Source organism: Microcaecilia unicolor, chromosome 2 (genome assembly GCF_901765095.1).
Source record: "Microcaecilia unicolor chromosome 2, aMicUni1.1, whole genome shotgun sequence".
Classification (NCBI taxonomy): domain Eukaryota; kingdom Metazoa; phylum Chordata; class Amphibia; order Gymnophiona; family Siphonopidae; genus Microcaecilia; species Microcaecilia unicolor.
This window is the reverse complement of record NC_044032.1, coordinates 644491717-644510894: the sequence shown is the minus strand read 5'-3', so window position 1 is coordinate 644510894 and position 19178 is coordinate 644491717. Positions and strand designations below refer to the sequence as shown.

The following is a 19178-nucleotide window of genomic DNA, read 5'->3' as shown; positions in this document are numbered from 1 at the left end:
TTCCTCCAGGGTATACATGTTCAGGTCAGCAAGTCTTTGCTCATACGTCTTGGAACGCAAATCCCATACCATTCTCGTAGCTTTTCTTTGCACCGCTTCCATTTTTTTAACATCCTTCGCAAGGTACGGCCTCCAAAACTGAACACAATACTCCAGGTGGGGCCTCACCAACGACTTGTACAGGGGCATCAACACTTCCTTTCTTCTGCTCATCACACCTCTCTCTATATAGCCTAGCAACCTTCTCGCTACGGCCACCGCCTTGTCACACTGTTTCGTCGCCTTCAGATCCTTGGATACTATCACCCCAAGATCCCTCAGTACCTATCAGACTCTCCCTGCCTAACACATAAGTCTCTTGTGGGTTTCTACTCCCTAAATGCATCACTTTGCATTTCTTCGCATTGAATTTTAATTGCCAAAACTTAGACCATTCTTCTAGCTTCCTCAGATCCCTTTTCATGCTTTCCACTCCCTCCGGGGTGTCCACTGTGTTACAAATCTTAGTATCATCCGCAAATAGGCAAACTTTACCTTCTAACCCTTCGGCAATGTCACTCACAAATATATTGAACAGAATCGGCCCCAGCACCGATCCCTGAGGCACTCCACTACTCACCTTTCCCTCCTCTGAGCGAACTCCATTTACCACCACCCTCTGTCGTCTGTCCGTCAACCAGTTCCTAATCCAGTTCACCGCTTCGGGACCTATCTTCAGCCCATCTAGTTTATTTAAGAGCCTCCTGTGGGGAGTGGCCTGGTGGTTAGGGTGGTGGACTTTGGTCCTGGGGAACTGAGGAACTGAGTTCGATTCCCACTTCAGGCACAGGCAGCTCCTTGTGACTCTGGGCAAGTCACTTAACACTCCATTGCCCCATGTAAGCCGCATTGAGCCTGCCATGAGTGGGAAAGCGCGGGGTACAAATGTAAGAACAAAAAAAAAAACGTGTCAAAAGCTTTGCTAAAATCTAAGTAGATTACGTCTATAGCACGTCGATGATTCAATTCTCCAGTTACCCAATCAAAGAATTCAATGAGATTCATTTGGCACGATTTCCCTCTGGTAAAACCATGTTGTCTCGGATCTTGCAACTTGTTGGCTTCTAGGAAATTCACTATCCTTTCCTTCAGCATGGCTTCCATTACTTTTCCAATAACCGAAGTGAGGCTTACCGGCCTGCAGTTTCCAGCTTCTTCCCTATCACCACTTTTGTGAAGAGGTACCACCTCCGCCATTCTCCAGTGGTTATAGCTACATGTATGACAGTTGAAACAAAGCTGCATGTTTCCTTGTCATCAAGCAGATGAAGCCATTATGTATGGGTTGTGTCCATCAACCAGCAGGGGGAGATAGAGAGCGCTCAATTTTTCACAGTGCCTCATGGCCAGCTAGCTCCACTGCCTCTTCAGTATTCTCTATCTCCCCAAGCAGGGTGGCTGCAGCTTCTTCGAGCTCCGTCAAAAATCTGCCTGGGGGTGGCTCCTGGCTTGCCAGTTGTTAGCCGGGGTGTTAGAGGCTATAGCAGCTTCACTTTGAAGGCACATAGGTCAGCCCTTTCCCTGTCGTTTCCCACTCAGTGGATGCAGGCACATTGGTTTGCCTTCCCTGCCTTTCCCACTTATCTGAGCCTCCGGAGTGTTTTTGTTTACCTCTTTTGCCTCTGCTTTCCTCACAGCGTTAAAAAAAAAAAAAAAAAAAAAAAAAAAAAAAAAAGAGAGGTTTTTTTCTTCAGATTCTTCTGCAGGACCGGAGCTGTGATACTCGGTCTAGTGAGGTAAGAGTGTTTCTGACTCCTCCGGGGTGGGCCCGCGATCGGGACGTTTTTGGCGTGAACCGCCATTTTTGAATTTTACCGCCGTTTTCGGCGATAGCTGCGGAGAATGTAAAGTGCTGTTCTAAATGTGGCAAGTGCAAATCAGCAGCGGGGCTCTGTAATTTGTGCTGTACAGACGGTAGAGCCGGCCCGAGCATGGTGAGCGGCAATCTTTTGCGCTCTGAGTTGGCAGCGGACGCCATTTTGGATTTTCCACATGACGCAGCCTCTGTTGCGACGGAGAGCCCTGAATCCGGGGGGGGGGGGGGGGGTCCTCTGAGTGAGGCTAATAATAGAGCTGATAGCCCTGGGCAGGATACGGGCGGTCAGGGAGCGGTTTTCTCCCCTGATTTTGTTTTAATGCTGCATAGGGCGTACATGCTTAAAAGAACTCTTCCACAGAGTTCTTCGGACCCTCTGCCTGCCCCCCCCCCCCCCCCCCCCCCCCCCCCCCCCCCCCCCCGTGGTCGGGCTATGAGGATTCTGAGGGGTCTGGCAGAACTTCTTGGGCTGAGGAGCCAGTCGGGTGCAGAATTGCCACAGGAGCTTGATGATCCATCTGCGGTGAGGATTTTCCACCGTGAGGAGCTGCCAGCGCTTATTTCAGATGCCTTACAAGCCCTCTCGATTGAAGATCCTGGGAGTGGCTTAGCCTCCTCTGTTAATCCAAGGATGGCTAGTACCAGAAAGCCTGCTCGAGTCTTTCCTTTGCATGACTCCATCCTAGAGCTTATTTCGGCTCAATGGGCTGACCCCGAGGGACCTTTGAAGGTTGCCAGGGCTATGGGGCAATTATACCCTCTGAGTGAGGAACATTTGGCTCGCTTTGCAATGCCTAAAGTGAATGCCCTGGTCACGGCTGTGACAAAGAGAACTACCCTCCCTGTTGAAGGAGGTGTTGCCCTGAAGGATATTCAAGACCGTAGGCTTTATTCAGCTCTGAAGCGGTCCTTTGATTTGGCAGGTCTCACTGTTAGGGCGTCTGTATGCAGTTGTTATGCTGCTAGAGCCTGCCTGGCTTGGTTACAGCAGGCAGTGGAACAGCCCGGTGATGGAGCGGAGACCTTATCTGAAGTGGCTCCGCGGATGGAGTTGGCCTTGTCCTTTTTGGCTGACGCCCTTTATGATATGGTCGTGTTGTCAGGTCCTCAGCATGGAGGTCCGGCGTCTAAGGCCACTATAGCCCGTTGGCTCAAGGAAGTCATTTTTGCTGCGTATCTGCTTTCAGGTTGGTCTCTGCCTGAAGCGTTTAAGGCGCATTCCATGAGAGCCATCTCCTCGTGGGTTGAATCGGGTGCACTCTCTCTTCAAAAGATCTGTAGTGCAGCTACTTGGGCTTCTCAGCTCTTTTTTGCCTGGCATTACAGGCTGGATGTTGCAGCGAAGCTGAATGCTGTTTTTGGAGCTCAAGTATTGGCTCGTGGTGTGGCCTGTTCCCACCCTAAGTAGGGATTGCTTTTGTACATCCCATCAGTTAATGGATTCATCTGCTGCTGATGACAAGGAAGAGAAAATTAGGTTCTTACCTTGGTAATTTTATTTCCTTTAGTCACAGCAGATGAATCAATGATCCCTCCCTGTCTGACTTTGTTTTTTGTTCAGATCTTTCATGCAGATATAAATCTAATTGGGAGAAGTTGGAAAACAGTTATCAGAATTTCTACATGATGTTCTACTACAGGAGGTTGAGATCGTGCCTTCTTTGATGCTCTTGTTATGGGGCGATTGTTCGCTGTGAGGAAAGTTTCTGTTATTATACCTTTATGGTTCACTCTACTTTGGAAATCTCAAATAGTGAAGGCAGTTGGGGGCTAGCCGTCCAAGGGTCACTATGGTTTTTCAGTGTTCTCTATCTCCACCTGCTGGTAGGCGGATACAACCCATCAGTTAATGGATTCATCTGCTGTGACTAAAGCAAAAAAATTACCAAGGTAAGAACCTAATTTTCCCATATACATATGATACAGAAATAGTCTTCAGGAACCCCTAGCCAGTCGGGTTTATTGGATATGAAGAGTTACTTCAGTGGACTGTCTGGCATGCAAGCAGATATCTCGTACATTTCCATTATAAGTATCCTGAAAACTCAACTGGGCATCCCGAAGGACAGGTTTTAGAAGCACAGATTTACTTGTGTTTTAATGTAAATTTAATAAGGATGGTTTCCAATATTTGTTGAATTAGATGTGTGATACATGTACAAATATTCCTTTTTTTAAGATTTTCTCTGTTTTTTTCCTCTTTTAGAACTTCACAGTTCCACCAAAGTTATAAAAGCAGGAAAACCTAAACAGAGGAAGCCTGGCAAGGTAGGGGTTCATAATAGTGACTCTCTCGTTTGTTGTTGTTTTTTTTTTTTTTTTAACCCAGACATATGGAGTGATAGTAAATTGATAAGTTTGTCCTTGTATCTGATGACATTTGAGGGGAATGAATGAAAGGCAAACCAAGGACTGCTTTTACAAAGCGGCGCTGAATGCAGAGAAGCCCATTTAATCCCCATGGGCTTCTTCACATTCAGCACATGCTAATCAGTAGCACTGCTTTGTAAAAGGAGCCCTAAAAGTAGAACTGCTATGTGGTTTGAATAGATCGGGAAAAGAAAGATTGATTATTTAGTTTAATAGGTAAATTTTTACCAGTCCTGAACAGGTAACAGAAGTCAAAAGGAGGAAGGAGGGAAACAGGAAGAGTTTTTCAGACAGGTTATCATCCAAAAGAAAACATTGTCCTTTTTTGGAAATATGCACGTCACCACTGTTGCAGAAGTTGCCTTGGTTGCCTGTTAGATTTCGTATTATCTATAAGGATTTGATCTTGATTTATCAAGCCTTATATCAGGGAAATCCAAAGTACTTAACAGAGGTGATTCAGTATTTTCCTGTGCATTCTGTGCTCATCTACTGAGAAGAAGCTTTTTGTGCCTTCACTAGCTACTTATCATTGGGCTGAATCGGCCACTTGTGCTGGATCCCTGGATTGTTTTAATTTAATTCTTGTACACCTGTACCATGGTCAGATGATTATTTGATAGATTTTACAATTATGTGGAAGGAATCCAATATAAAAAGAAATAAAACTATTTATATATAATACTAGAGATAAAATTAATCATACTGATTTCTGGGAAAAGATAGGTCATTTCTGTAGGGAATTTTATTATAGTTTTCTTGATGTTTGGAATGATCTTAACAAAAAAGTACTAGATGAGATTAGATTGCTCCTTGGAAACTGAAGAGAATTAGATTGGGGAGTCAGTAAAATCGTATGATGATGAGTTGAAAATGTTGAAGTGGGAATGTAGGAGCTTAGAGAGACTTTGGAAGAAATGGCCAACAGAATAGTAATGAATCCTGTCTCAAGTACAAATATGCTCTTAAATTGAAAAGAAAATAATATTTTTCTAAATTAATTGGTGTGGAAAAATTGGATGTGAAAGTTCTATTTAAATTAGTTGGTTCTTTGACTAATGTGGATCATTTTGGTCAAACCAGAGGTCTTATTTTACTAACCTCAAATGACCTAGCATTCTTTTTTTAATCCTAAGATTGAACATTTAAGGGTGTGTGGTTTGGTTTTAGAGTTGCCAAGTTTAGAACTTAGAGGCCATGGTGAATAGTTTGGAATCATTTTGAGACTATAGTAAAATAATGAAATTAAGTGATTGTTGAATTGTTATGCAAAAAATACATTGTTTGTTTTTTTAGATGCTTGCCCTGTAAGGTTAATGAAGTGTGCTTCTCCATTGTTTTGGGGTGTTTGGAAGGAATGGATCCAAAGAAGCTTAGCGGAGATTAGGTAGCAACATCGCTAATTGGGAAGCAAAGCCAGTGCTGGCAAGACTTCTACAGTCTGTGCCCTGATCGAGGCTTAATAATTTGAATGGGCTGCTGTGGAGCTTTTCAGGGGCTTCAACTTCAAATATTTAGAACGAGGACAGTGTTGGGTAGAATTCTACAGCCTATGTCCTGAAAATGGCAAGGACAAATCAAGACCAGGTATACATATGAAGTATCACGAACCATATGTAATGAGTTTCTTGTTGGGCGGACTGGATGGATTGTACAGGTCTTTCTCAGAGGACAAGCAGACTGCTTGTTCTCACATGTGGGTGACGAGATCTTCACTAGCAACAACGTTTGCTAGCCCTTGTATGCGCATGCGCGACCGTCTTCCCGCCTGAACGGGAGCGTGTTCACCAGTCTTCTTTTTTCCGCGGCTCAGGACAGCTGTTTACGGTTGTTCGGCGCCTCAAGGAGATCCCTCACGCCTTTTTCGCCGCGTTCGGAAGTGTCCAGGAAGTCTTTCGTCGTGTTTTTTCCCGTAAGTTTCCTTTCGTCGTCGGAAGCGGCCTTTTTTGGCCACCTGTACGGGTTTTACCCTTGTTTTGGTGCCACTTTTGTCACCATCGCGAATTTTGATTTCGCCGGTGTGATTTTTCTGCCCATGTTCTCGAAGCCTGCCAGCGGCTTTAAAAAGTGTACCCAGTGCAGCCGGACGATCTCGCTCACTGATAGGCACGCTTCGTGCCTTCAGTGTCTGGGGGCCGGTCATCGTCCCCAAGCCTGCACTCTCTGTCTTTCGCTGAAGAAGAGGACTTAGGTGGCGAGGTTTGCTCAGTGGAACCTCTTGTTTGGAGCCTCGTCCGGTACTTCGATGCCTGCGGTACCGAGGTCATCGGCGGTATCGATGTCGTCGGAGGGCGCATCGTCATCAGGAGCGCAGGTGAGGGGCTGTCCATTCCCCTGCTGGTAGCGGTGAGCCCTAGAGTAGGTCTCCGCCTGTCTCGAGGGCTCCTGCGGTACAGGCCCCCCGGGATTGACCTGTTTCGGACCCGGCCCCGAGGAGGCGTTTGGATTCAACGTCCTCCTCTTCGGTACCGGGAGGTACCGGTGACCTGCTTCGTGCGAAGGCAAAGAAGCATCAGCACCCGTCGCAGTACCGAGAGCTCCGAGTCGCCGAGGGATTCGGCACCCGCTAAGCATCGACGCTGGGAGGATTGCTCGCCCTCCATACAAGAGGTGTCGATGCGCTGAACGGTGGACAGCCCGGTACCGCCTCTGCGGCCCGGACAGATTCTGAGCTCGTCGCCGGTACTGGATCCCTTGCCTTTCTCGACAGCCGCTCTGAACGAGAGCCTCCGAGCCATCCTTCCAGGGATCCTGGAAGAGCTGTTAACGCCCTTCCACTCCGGTACCGGGGGTGCTTGCGCCGCCAGTGCTGTTGAGAGAGGCGACGGCTGGCTCCTTGCCCGTGGTGAGATCTCCGGTCCCGGTACGGCTTGCGGTGCCTCCATCGGCGGCTTCCCAGGCTGACTCCCCGATGACTTCGATAGAGGGAGCTTCATCGCCGCCGGTGCGGGAGTCTTCCTCTCGGCGTACCCACCGTGGCCATGTTTCCACGGAGTCAAGATGGGCCTGGCTTCGGACTGCAGTTCACGAACTGGTGTCTGATACCGAGGGTGAGGCCTCGTGGGAAGCAGAGGAGGACACAAGATATTTCTCTGACGAGGAGTCTTGCAGTCTTCCCTCTGATCCTACTCCCTCTTCTGAAAGGCAGCTTTCTCCTCCTGAGAGTCTGTCTTTTGCGGCCTTTGTCCGGGAAATGTCTACGGCCATTCCCTTCCCTGTGGTCACGGAGGATGAGCCAAGAGCCGAAATGTTTGAGCTTTTGGACTATCCGCCACCTAAGGAATCGTCCACTGAACCCATGCATCATGTCCTCAAAAAGACATTGCTGGCGAACTGGACGAAGCCGCTAACCCCCACATTCCCAAGAAGATAGAATCCCAGTATCGGATCCATGGGGATCCAGAGTTAATGCGGACTCAATTGCCTCATGACTGGTGTGGTGGATCTGGCCCTTAAGAAGGTCAAGAGTGCTAGGGAGTACGCTTCGGTGCCCCCGGGTCGTGACTCTAGAACCTTGGACTCTTGGGCAGAAGGCCTACCATTCTGCAATGCTCACTTTCCAAAATCCAATCTTACCAGCTCTACACGAGCATTCTTATGCGGAACAATGTGCGGCAGTTGGCGGACTTGGTGGACAAGCTCCCTTCTGAGCAGGCCAAGCCTTTTCAGCAGGTGGTCAGGCAGCTGAAGGCGTGTCGTAAATTCCTGGCCAGGGGTGTTTACGATACTTTTGATGTCGAGTCCAGGGCTGCTGCTCAAGGTGTGGTGATGCGCAGACTCTCGTGGTTGCGTGCCTCCGACCTGGAAAACAGGATCCAGCAGCAGATTGCAGATTCTCCTTGCCGGGGGGGGGGGATAATATTTTTGGTGAAAAGGTCGAACAGGTGGTAGAACAACTCCACCAGTGGGACACCGCTTTCGACAAATTCTCCCACCGGCCGCCTTCAGCATCTACCTCATCAGGTAGATGTTTTTATGGGGGAAGGAGGACTGTTCCCTATTCTACTAAGTGTAGGTACAATCCTCCCTCTCGCCAGCCTGCTGCCCAGGCTAAACCCCAGCGCGCTTGTTCCCGTCAACAGTGTGCGCCTCAACAGGCCCCAGCAGCTCCCCAGCAAAAGCAAGGGACGAGCTTTTGACTGGCTCCAGCAGAGCATAATATCTTAATCCTAATAGGGGATATATATATAATAGGAGGTACCTAAAACATTAACAACAAACAGTACTCCTGTTCTATATAAATTACAAAATCTTTATTAGTGAAAACAAACCAGTGCATTAAAAGAATTACCAAATAGTATCCCTGCAACTCACTTACACTGCCATCCACACCAGACTTATACCCTGATCACATATGTAAATCCCACAAAGAACATTGAACATAAACCCTAAATTGTGCTCTGATGATACACAGAGACTGAAGAAACTGCAATCTCAATAAAGATCAGTCAGTGAGCCCTAAAAAAACACAAGGGCACACAAAACCCAGTTCTTAATAATTATAGCAGATATTGAACATTGCTGATCTTTGTATCCAACAAGTTCTCAAATGAAGAAAGAAAAAACTCCACTGCAATATAAAGCCACTGTTCTTATCCCTGTGATTTAAAAAAAAAAACCACAGAGAAACACTGGGAATTGCAGAGTCACAGAAATCTTCTGTGATCCTCCTGCACGCAGTCAAACCTTTAAATTAAAGGCAGCCAAAGAATGCTTCAGGTAAGTGGGGAGGCTTCCAGGGATAGGTAAATTAAAGCCACATAGTTGGTATACTCCAAAGTTCCCCAATGTGAGACCGCATTTTGTAGCTCTTCCTCAGGGGGAACCACCCCTAATCACCTATAACATATCAGCAAACAGAAAAAACACAATAACATAGGCAGCTAACAATCTAACAATCACTTTTCAAATGAATACAATCCATATAGATATACATTGTAGCAGCTACTCACCAACGGGACTAACGTCCAAGCAGGGAATCCCAGCCCCACCTCCAGCAGAGCATAGCCAAAATCAGTGTCCATGCTGGACAATCTGCCGGTCGGGGGGAGGTTAAAATTTTTCTCCGAGGACAAGCAGGCGGCTGCTTCTCACCGATGGGCGACGTCCACGGAACCCCCTCCAATCGGAATCTTCACTAGCAAAGACGTTTGCTAGCCCTCGCACGCCCATGCGCACCGTGCATGCGTGACCATCTTCCCGCCTGAACTGGCTCGTGTTCGTCAGTCTTCTTTTGTCCGCGCTCGGGACGGTCGTGTTTTGCCGCCGTTTCGTGCCCCTCAGAAGACCTTGCGCGGTTTTTCTACTTTTCTGTGTTAAAAAAAAAAAAAAAAAAAGAGAGAGAGTAGGTTCCCTTTTTTCCCATATTTCTAGCTTTTTCCCAGCGTAAGTATCCTTTCGCTTTCGGGAGCGGCCTTGTTGACCGCCCGTACGGGTTTTTCTCCCTTTTTTTTCTCGGTGCCTATTGTCATCATCGCGAATTTTGATTTCGCCGGCGTGATTTTTCCGCCCATGTCATCGAAGCCTTTCCAGCGGCTTCAAGAAGTGCACCCAGTGCGCCCGGATAATCTCGCTCGCTGATAGGCACGCTTCGTGTCTTCAGTGTCTGGGGGCTGGCACTGCCCGCAGGCCTGTAGTCTTTGTGTACTTTTGCAAAAGAGGACTCGGGTGCGAGATTAGCCCAGTGGAATGTTCTGTTCTCCGGCGCTTAGACGGCAACAGCATCTCGAGGTTCGTCGGGTGCATCGGCGTCTGCAGCACCGAAGTCTTCGGAGATCACTTCGGTGTCGACGGCATCGAGGCGTCTTCCTCCTGCGTCGTCGGTACCGAGGCTTCGAAAGAGTGCGTCGGCGTCGGTGGTACCGGGGCCCCTGCTGGTGCTGATGTCGGACGGTGGTGCTTCGTCTGGAGTGCAGGTGAGGGCTGTCCATTCCCCTGCTGGTGGCGGTGAGCCTTCGGGTAGGTTTCCTCCTGCCCTGAGGGCTCCTGCGGTAAAGCCCCCCCCCCCCCCCCCGAGATCGACCATCTTCGGCCCCGGCCCCGAGGAAGCGACGTCTGGATTCAACGTCCTCCTCATCGGTACCGGGGAGCTCCGGTGACATGCTTCGCTTGAAGAAGTCGAAGAAGCATCTTCACCGGTCACCTTCCCGTCTTGGTACCGGGAGCTCTGGGTCGCCGAGGGAGTCGGCACCCAGCAGGCATCGGCACCGGGAGGACAGCTCACCCTCCATCCAGGAGGTGTCGGTGCGCTCTACCCCGGACAGCCCGGTACCGCCTCCGTGCCCGGAACAGATTCTGACCTCGACGCCTGCACCGGCTTTTCAGTCTTTCTCCACAGCCGCTCTGCACGAGAGTCTCCGGGCCGTTCTTCCTGGCATCCTGGAAGAGCTGTTGCGCCCTTCTCCGGTACCGGGGGTGCTTGCGCCACCGGTGCCGTCGAGTGAGGCGACAGCTGGCCCTTTGCCCGGTGTGAGGTGGTTTCAGCTGCTTCCCAGGTGGACTCCCCGACAACGTCGGGGGAGGGAGCTTCGCCGCTGCCGGCCAGGGAGTCCACCTCTCGACGCTCCCACCGTGGCTCCACGGAGTCGGGACGGGCACGGCTTCAGACACCGGTCCGTGAACTTGTCTGATACCGAGGATGAGGCCTCATGGGAGGCAGAGGAGGTTATCAGATATTTCTCTGATGAGGAGTCTGATGGCCTTCCTTCTGACCCCACTCCCTCCCCTGAAAGGCAGCTTTCTCCTCCCGAGAGTCTGTCTTTCTCCGCCTTTGTCCGGGAGATGTCTATGGCCATCCCTTTCCTGGTGGTTGTGGAGGATGAGCCAAGGGCTGAGATGTTCGAGCTCTTGGACTATCCTTCTCCACCTAAGGAAGCGTCCACAGTACCCATGCATCATGTTCTGAAAAAGACATTGCTAGCGAACTGGACCAAACCACTAACTAATCCCCACATTCCCAAAAAGATAGAATCCCAGTATCGGATCCATGGGGACCCAGAGCTGATGCGCACTCAGTTGCCTCATGACTCTGGTGTGGTGGATCTGGCCCTGAAGAAGGCTGAGTTCTAGGGAGCATGCTTCGGCGCCCCCGGGCAAAGACCCCAAAACCTTAGACTCCTTTGGGAGGAAGGCCTATCATTCTTCCATGCTCGTGGCCAAGATTCAATCTTACCAGCTCTACACGAGCATCCATATGTGGAACAATGTGCGAAAGCTGGCGGACTTGGTAGACCAGCTCCCTTCTGAGCAAGCCAAGCCGTTTCAGGAGGTGGTCAGGCAGCTGAAGGCATGTAGGAAATTCCTGGCCAGAGGGGTATTTGATACCTTTGATGTTGCGTCCAGGGCCGCTGCTCAAGGTGTGGTGATGCGCAGACTCTCATGGCTGCGTGCCTCCGACCTGGAGAATAGGATCCAGCAGCGGATTGCAGACTCCCCTTGCCGAGCGGATAACATTTTTGGGGAAAAAGTCGAACAGGTGGTAGAACAGCTCCACCAGCGGGATAACGCTTTCGACAAATTCTCCCGCCGGCAGCCTTCAGCATCTACCTCTTCAGACGTTTTTATGGGGGAAGGAGGGCTGTTCCCTACTCTTCTGGTAAGCGTAGGTACAATCCTCCTTCTCGACAGCCTGCGGCCCAGGCTAAGCCCCAGTGCGCTCGCTCTCATCAGCAGCGTGCGCCTCAGCAAGGCCCCACAGCTCCCCAGCAAAAGCATGGGGCGAGCTTTTGACTGGCTCCAGCAGAGCATAGCCGAGATCAAAGTGTCCGTGCCGGACGACCTGCCGGTAGGGGGGAGGTTGAAAGTTTTTCACCAAAGGTGACCTCTTATAACCTCCGACCGTTGGGTTCTTCAAATAGTCCGGCAAGGATACGCCCTCAATTTGGACTCCATGCCTCCAAATTGCCCACCGGGAGCTCAGTCTTTCAGCTTCCAGCACAAGCAGGTACTTGCAGAGGAACTCTCCACCCTTCTCAGCACCAATGCGGTCGAGCCTGTGCCACCGGGGCAAGAGGGGCTGGGATTCTATTCCAGGTACTTCCTTGTGGAAAAGAAAACAGGGGGGATGCGTCCCATCCTAGACCTAAGGGCCCTGAACAAATATCTGGTCAAGGAAAAGTTCAGGATGCTTTCCCTGGGCACCCTTCTTCCCATGATTCAGGAAAAAGATTGGCTATGCTCTCTGGACTTAAAGGATGCTTACACGTGTATTCCGATACTGCCAGCTCACAGACAGTATCTTCGATTCCGTCTGGGAACACGTCACTTCCAGTACTGTGTGCTACCCTTTGGGCTCGCCTCCGCACCCAGGGTGTTCACGAAGTGCCTGGCTGTGGTAGCAGCAGCGCTCCGCAGGCTTGGAGTGCACGTGTTCCCTTATCTCGACGATTGGCTGGTGAAGAACACATCCGAGGCAGGAGCTCTACAGTCCATGCAGATGACTATTCGACTCCTGGAGCAACTGGGGTTTGTGATAAATTATCCAAAGTCCCATCTTCTCCCAGTACAGAAACTCGAATTCAAAGGAGCTCTGCTGGATTCTCGGACGGCTCGCGCCTATCTTCCGGAGACAAGGGCCAACAATCTGTTGTCCCTCGTCTCCTGGGTGCGAGCGTCCCAGCAGATCACAGCTCGGCAGATGTTGAGATTGCTCGGCCACATGGCCTCCACAGTTCATGTGACTCCCATGGATCATCTTCGCATGCGATCTGCTCAATGGACCCTAGCTTCCCAGTGGTTTCAGGCTGCTGGGGATCTAGAGGATGTGATCCACCTGTGTACGAGATTTCTCAAATCCCTGCACTGGTGGACGATTTGGTCCAATTTGACTCTGGGACGCCCTTTCCAAATTCCTCAGCCGCAAAAAGTGCTGACTACGGATGCGTCTCTCCTGTGGTGGGGAGCTCATGTCGATGGGCTTCACACCCAGGGAAGCTGGTCCCTCCAGGAACAAGGTCTACAGATCAATCTCCTGGAGTTGCGAGCGGTCTGGAACGCTCTGAAGGCTTTCAGAGATCGGCTGATCCATCAAATTATCCAAATTCAGACAGACAACCAGGTTGCCATGTATTACATCAACAAGCAGGGGGGCACCGGATCTCGCCCCCTGTGTCAGGAAGCCGTCAGCATGTGGCTCTGGGCTCGCCGTCACGGCATGTTTCTCCAAGCCACATATCTGGCAGGCGTAAACAACAGTCTGGCCGACAGGTTGAGCAGGATTATGCAACCTCGCGAGTAGTCGCTCAGTTCCAGAGTAGTGCGCCGGATCTTCCATGTGTGGGGCACCCCCTTGGTAGATCTCTTCGCATCTCAAGCCAACCACAAGGTCCCTCAGTTCTGTTCCAGACTTCAGGCCCACGGCCGACTGGCATCGGATGCCTTCCTCCTGGATTGGGGGGAAGGCCTGCTGTATACTTATCCTCCCATATCTCTGGTGGGGAAGACTTTGCTGAAACTCAAGCAGGACCGAGGCACCATGATTCTGATTGCTCCTTTTTGGCCGCGTCAGATCTGGTTCCCTCTTCTTCTGGAGTTGTCCTCCGAAGAACCATGGAGATTGGAGTGTTTTCCGACCCTCATCACCCAGAACGAAGGGGCGCTTCTGCATCCCAACCTCCAGTCTCTGGCTCTCACGGCCTGGACGTTGAGAGCGTAGACTTTGCCTCTTTGGGTCTGTCAGAGGGTGTCTCCCGTGTCTTGCTTGCTTCCAGGAAAGATTCCACTAAGAGGAGTTACTTAGTGGAGGAGGTTTGCCGTCTGGTGTGACAGCAAGGCCTTAGATCCTCGCTCTTGTCCTACACAGACCCTGCTTGACTACCTTCTGCACTTGTCTGAGTCTGGTCTCAAGACCAACTCTGTAAGGGTTCACCTTAGCGCAATCAGTGCATACCATTACCATGTGGAAGGTAAGCCGATCTCGGCACAGCCTTTAGTTGTTCGCTTTATGAGAGGTTTGCTTTTGTCAAAGCCCCCCATCAAACTTCCTACAGTGTCATGGGATCTCAATGTCATTCTCACCCAGCTGATGAAACCTCCTTTTGAGCCACTGAATTCATGCCATCTGAAGTACTTGACCTGGAAGGTCATTTTCTTGGTGGCAGTAACTTCAGCTCGTAGAGTCAGTGAGCTTCAGGCCCTGGTAGCCCATGCTCCTTACACCAAATTTCATCATAATAGAGTAGTCCTCCGCACTCACCCTAAGTTCTTGCCGAAGGTGGTGTCTGGGTTCCATCTGAACCAGTCAATTGTCTTGCCAACATTCTTTCCCCGTCCGCATTCCTGCCCTGCTGAACGTCAGCTGCACACATTGGACTGCAAAAGAGCATTGGCCTTCTATCTGGAGCGGACGCAGCCCAACAGACAGTCCGCCCAAATGTTTGTTTCTTTTGATCCCAACAGGAGGGAAGTGGCTGTGGGGAAACGCACCTTATCAAATTGGCTAGCAGACTGCATTTCCTTCACTTACGCCCAGGCTGGGCTGGCTCTTGAGGGTCATGTCACGGCTCACAATGTTAGAGCCATGGCAGTGTCAGTGGCCCACTTGAAGTCGGCCACTATTGAAGAGATTTGCAAGGCTGCGACGTGGTCATCTGTCCACACATTCCCCTCTCATTACTGCCTGCAGCAGGATACCCGACGCGACAGTCGGTTCGGGCAGTCGGTGCTTCAGAATCTGTTTGAGGTTTAGAATCCAACTCCACCCCCCTAGGCCCATTTTTTTGTTCTGTTCCAGGCTACACTCTCAGTTAGTTGAATGAGTTGTTAGGTCAATCTCACTTATGTCCTCGCCGTTGCGAGGCCCAATTGACCATGTATGTTGTTTTGAGTGAGCCTGGGGGCTAGGGATACCCCATCAGTGAGAACAAGCATCCTGCTTGTCCTCGGAGAAAGCGAATGCTACATACCTGTAGAAGGTATTCTCCGAGGACAGCAGGCTGATTGTTCTCACAAACCCGCCCGCCTCCCCTTTGGAGTTGTCTTCCCTTGTCTTTGTCTTGCTACATACGGGACTGACGAACACGAGCCGGTTCGGGCGGGAAGACTGTCGCGCATGCGTCTTTGCTAGTGAAGATTCCGATTGGAGGGGGTTCCGTGGACGTCACCCCAGTGAGAACAATCAGCCTGCTGTCCTCGGAGAATACCTTCTACAGGTATGTAGCATTCGCTTTTCACCAAAGGTGGTCTCTCATAACCTCCGACCAGTAGGTTCTCCAAATAGTCCGACTGGGATACGCCCTCAATTTGATTTCAAAACCTCCAAATTGCCCACCGGGAGCTCAGTCCTTCAGCTTCCAGCACAAGCAGGTACTTGCAGAGGAACTCTACGCCCTTCTCAGCGCCAATGCGGTCGAGCCCGTGCCACTGGGGCAGGAAGAGCTGGGATTCTATTCTAAGTACTTCCTTGTGGAAAAGAAAACAGGGGGGATGCATCCCATTCTAGACCCAAGGGCCCTGAACAAATATCTGGTCCGAGAAAAGTTCAGGATGCTTTCCCTGGGCACCCTTCTTCCCATGTTTCAGAAAAACGATTGGCTATGCTCTCTGGACTTAAAAGACGCTTACACTCACATCCCGATACTGCCAGCTCACAGACAGTATCTTCGATTCCATCTCTGAACACGGCAGTTTCAGTATTGTGTGCTACCCTTTGGTCTCGCATTTGCGCCCAGGGTGTATATGTGTTCCCTTATCTCAAAGATTGGCTGGTGAAGAACACCTCCGAGGCAGGAGCCCTACAGTCCTTGCAGATGACTATTCGACTCCTGGAGCTACTAGGGTTTGTGATAAATTATCCAAAGTCCCACCTTCTTCCAGTCCTGAGACTAGAATTCATAGGAGCTCTGCTGGACTCTCAGACAGCTCGTGCCTACCTTACGGAAGCGAGGGCCGACACTCTTCTGTCTCTCGTTTCCTGGGTGCGAGCCTCTCAGCAGATCACAGCTTGGCAGATGTTGAGATTGCTCGGCCACATGGCTTCCACAGTGCATGTGACTCCCATGGCCCACCTTCGCATGAGACCAGCTCAATGGACCCTAGCTTCTCAGTGGTATCAGGCTGCTGGGGAAAAGCCTTCTGTATGCTTATCCTCCCATATCTTTGGTGGGGAAGACTTTGCTGAAACTCAAGCAAGATCGAGGCACCATGATTCTGATTGCTTCCTTTTGGCCGCGTCAGATATGGTTCCCTCTTCTTCTGGAGTTGTCCTCCGAAGAACCGTGGAGATTGGAGTGTTTTCCAACCCTCATTACTCAGAACGAGGGGGCACTTCTGCATCCCGACCTCCGGTCCCTGGCTTTCACGGCCTGGATGTTGAGGGCGTAGATTTTGCCTCCTTGGGTCTGTCGGAGGGTGTCTCCCGTGTCTTGCTTGCTTCCAGGAAAGATTCCACTAAGAAGAGTTTTTTCTCTGGCGGAGGTTTGCCGTTTGGTGTGACAGCAAGGCCCTAGATCCTCGATCCTGTCCTACACAGACCCTGCTTGAATATCTTCTGCACTTGTCCGAGTCTGGTCTAAAGACCAACTCTGTAAGAGTTCATCTTAGTGCGATTAGTGCATACCATTACCGTGTGGAAGGTAAGCCGATTTCGGGACAGCCTTTAGTTTGCTTTTGTCAAAGCCCCCTATCAAGCCTCCTACAGTGTCATGGGATCTCAATGTCGTTCTCACCCAGCTGATGAAACCTCCTTTTGAGCCACTGGATTCCTGCCATCTGAAGTACTTGACTTGGAAGGTCATTTTCTTTGGTGGCAGTTACTTCAGCTCGTAGAGTCAGTGAGCTGCAAGCCTTGGTAGCTCATGCTCCTTATACAAAATTTCACCATAACAGAGTAGTCGTCCGCACTCACCCTAAGTTGTTGCCGAAGGTGGTGTCTGAGTTCCATCTGAACCAGTCAATTGTCTTGCCAACATTCTTTCCCCATCCTCATACCCGCCCTGCTGAACGTCAGCTGCACACATTGGACTGCAAGCGAGCACTGGCCTTCTACCTGGAGCGGACAAAGCCCCACAGACAGTCCGCCCAATTGTTTATTTCTTTTGATTCCAACAGAAGGGGAGTGGCTGTCGGGAAACGCACCATTTCCAGTTGGCTAGCAGATTGCATTTCCTTCACTTACGCCCAAGCTGGGCTAACTCTTGAGGGTCATGTCACGGCTCATAGTGTTAGAGCCATGGCAGCGTCAGTGGCCCACTTGAAGTCAGCCACTATTGAAGAGATTTGCAAGGCTGCGACATGGTCATTTGTCCACACATTCACGTCTCATTACTGCCTTCAGCAGGATACCCGACGCAACAGTCGGTTTGGGCAGTCGGTGCTGCAGAATCTGTTCGAGGTTTAGAATCCAACTCCACCCCCCTAGGAGTTGTCTTCCCATGTCTTTGCTATTTACTGGACTGGCGAACACGCTCGCGTTCGGGCGGGAAGATGGTTGCGCATGCGCACGCGAGGGCTAGCAGATGTTGTTGCTAGTGAAGATCTCCGATCGGAGGGACTACCGTGGACGTCACCCATCAGTGAGAACAATCAGCCTGCTGTCCTCGGAGAATACCTTTTACAGGTATGTAGCTTTCACTTTATCTTCCATTATCTACTATGTTATATCCTCTAGTTCTACCGCCTTCCATCTCTGGAAAATGTTTTTGTGGATTAATACCTTTTCAAGTATTTGAACATCAATGATCCACCTCTGTTTCTCCTTTCCTCTAGAGTATATGTGTTCAGGTCAGTAAGTCTCTCGTATGTCTTGCAGATCAAATCCCTTACCATTTTTGTTGCTTTACTTTGAAATGTTTTGTCTTTTCATATCTCTAGCAAGATACAGCCTCCAAAACAGAACACAATACTCCATGGGGCCTCACCAATGACTTGTAGAGGGGGCATCAACACCTCCTTCTTCTGGTTATCCCCCTCTCTTTTTACAGCATAACATTCATCATCCTGGCCGCTGCCAACTCCTTGTTGCATTGTTACGTCACCTTTAGATCCTCGGACACCATCACCCCAAGGTCCCTCTCCTGAGCCGAGCTTACCAGTATCTCCCCTCCTATCTGGTACATCTCTTTTGGAGTTCTGCACCCCAAGTGCATCACTTTGCAATTCTTGGCATTGAATTTTAACTAGCATACAATAATAAGGTACTTACTTTACACCTGTGTTATAATATTTCACATAAGACATTTATTTTAATCAAATTACAGTGCCTTACATCCATTAAATATCCCTCATCATTAATCTCCCAACAGTCACTCCAGAACTCCTTTCTTCTAGCCTATCATTCATCCACATCCATTCATTGCTTCAACGCACCAAACTCAATGCTTTTCCTCCAGCTTGTTATAACATCAATCAGTAATGCAAATTCAACACAATTACAGGTTTCCCCTCTTATCAGTTCAAACAAGTCCCGTTGGCTTCTAGAAAGTCGATTATCTTTTTCTTCAGAAGCGACTCAGTTATTTTTCCTATCACCGACGTGATGCTTACCGGCCTGTAGTTTCCTATTTCTTCCTTGTCCTGAGGAACTTCTCCCGTCTCTAAAGATCTATTAAATAAATCCTTAAGAGGTCTTGCCAGGACTTCTCTGAACTCCTTCAGTATCCTGGGAAAGATCCTTTCCGTCCCCAAAGCTTTGTCCACGATCAGGTTCTCAAGCTGTTTATAAACGCTTTCTTTCGGGGGGGGGGGGGGGGGGTCAGCTGATGCAGTGAGCGGTGGTGGACGCGTTTCACACCAGAGGCTCAGGAACCCGTCTCTGATCTAAGTTTTTACAGACTTCCGCTGACAGTAAACAAGCAGATTCAACTTCTAAAGCTTTTTGGAACATATGGACAAATTTCTCATGCAACCGGTGATGGCAACAACCTCAAAAACCTCAAAATGTAAGGATGAGCGACTACAAGTGGCGGAAAACAAAATGGCGCCCGCATCTTCGTCAACTTCCTCGCCTCACACCTCAGCA

General features: G+C 49.9%; 1 protein-coding gene across 7 annotated transcripts in view; it reads left to right on the top strand.

Annotated features, from left to right (window-relative positions):
- The window catches only part of LARP1B (La ribonucleoprotein domain family member 1B), a 603652-nt gene that overhangs the window by 17585 nt on the left and 566889 nt on the right, over positions 1-19178 (top strand). For all 7 annotated transcript variants that reach the window (XR_003940744.1, XR_003940743.1, XM_030191742.1 and 4 more), the window contains exon 2: positions 4062-4123. Coding sequence is in view for 5 of the 7 variants with exons in the window: in XM_030191742.1 (XP_030047602.1) it covers positions 4062-4123 (62 nt within the window). In the remaining 2 variants the exon portion in view is untranslated. The remainder of the gene's footprint in view (positions 1-4061; positions 4124-19178) is intronic.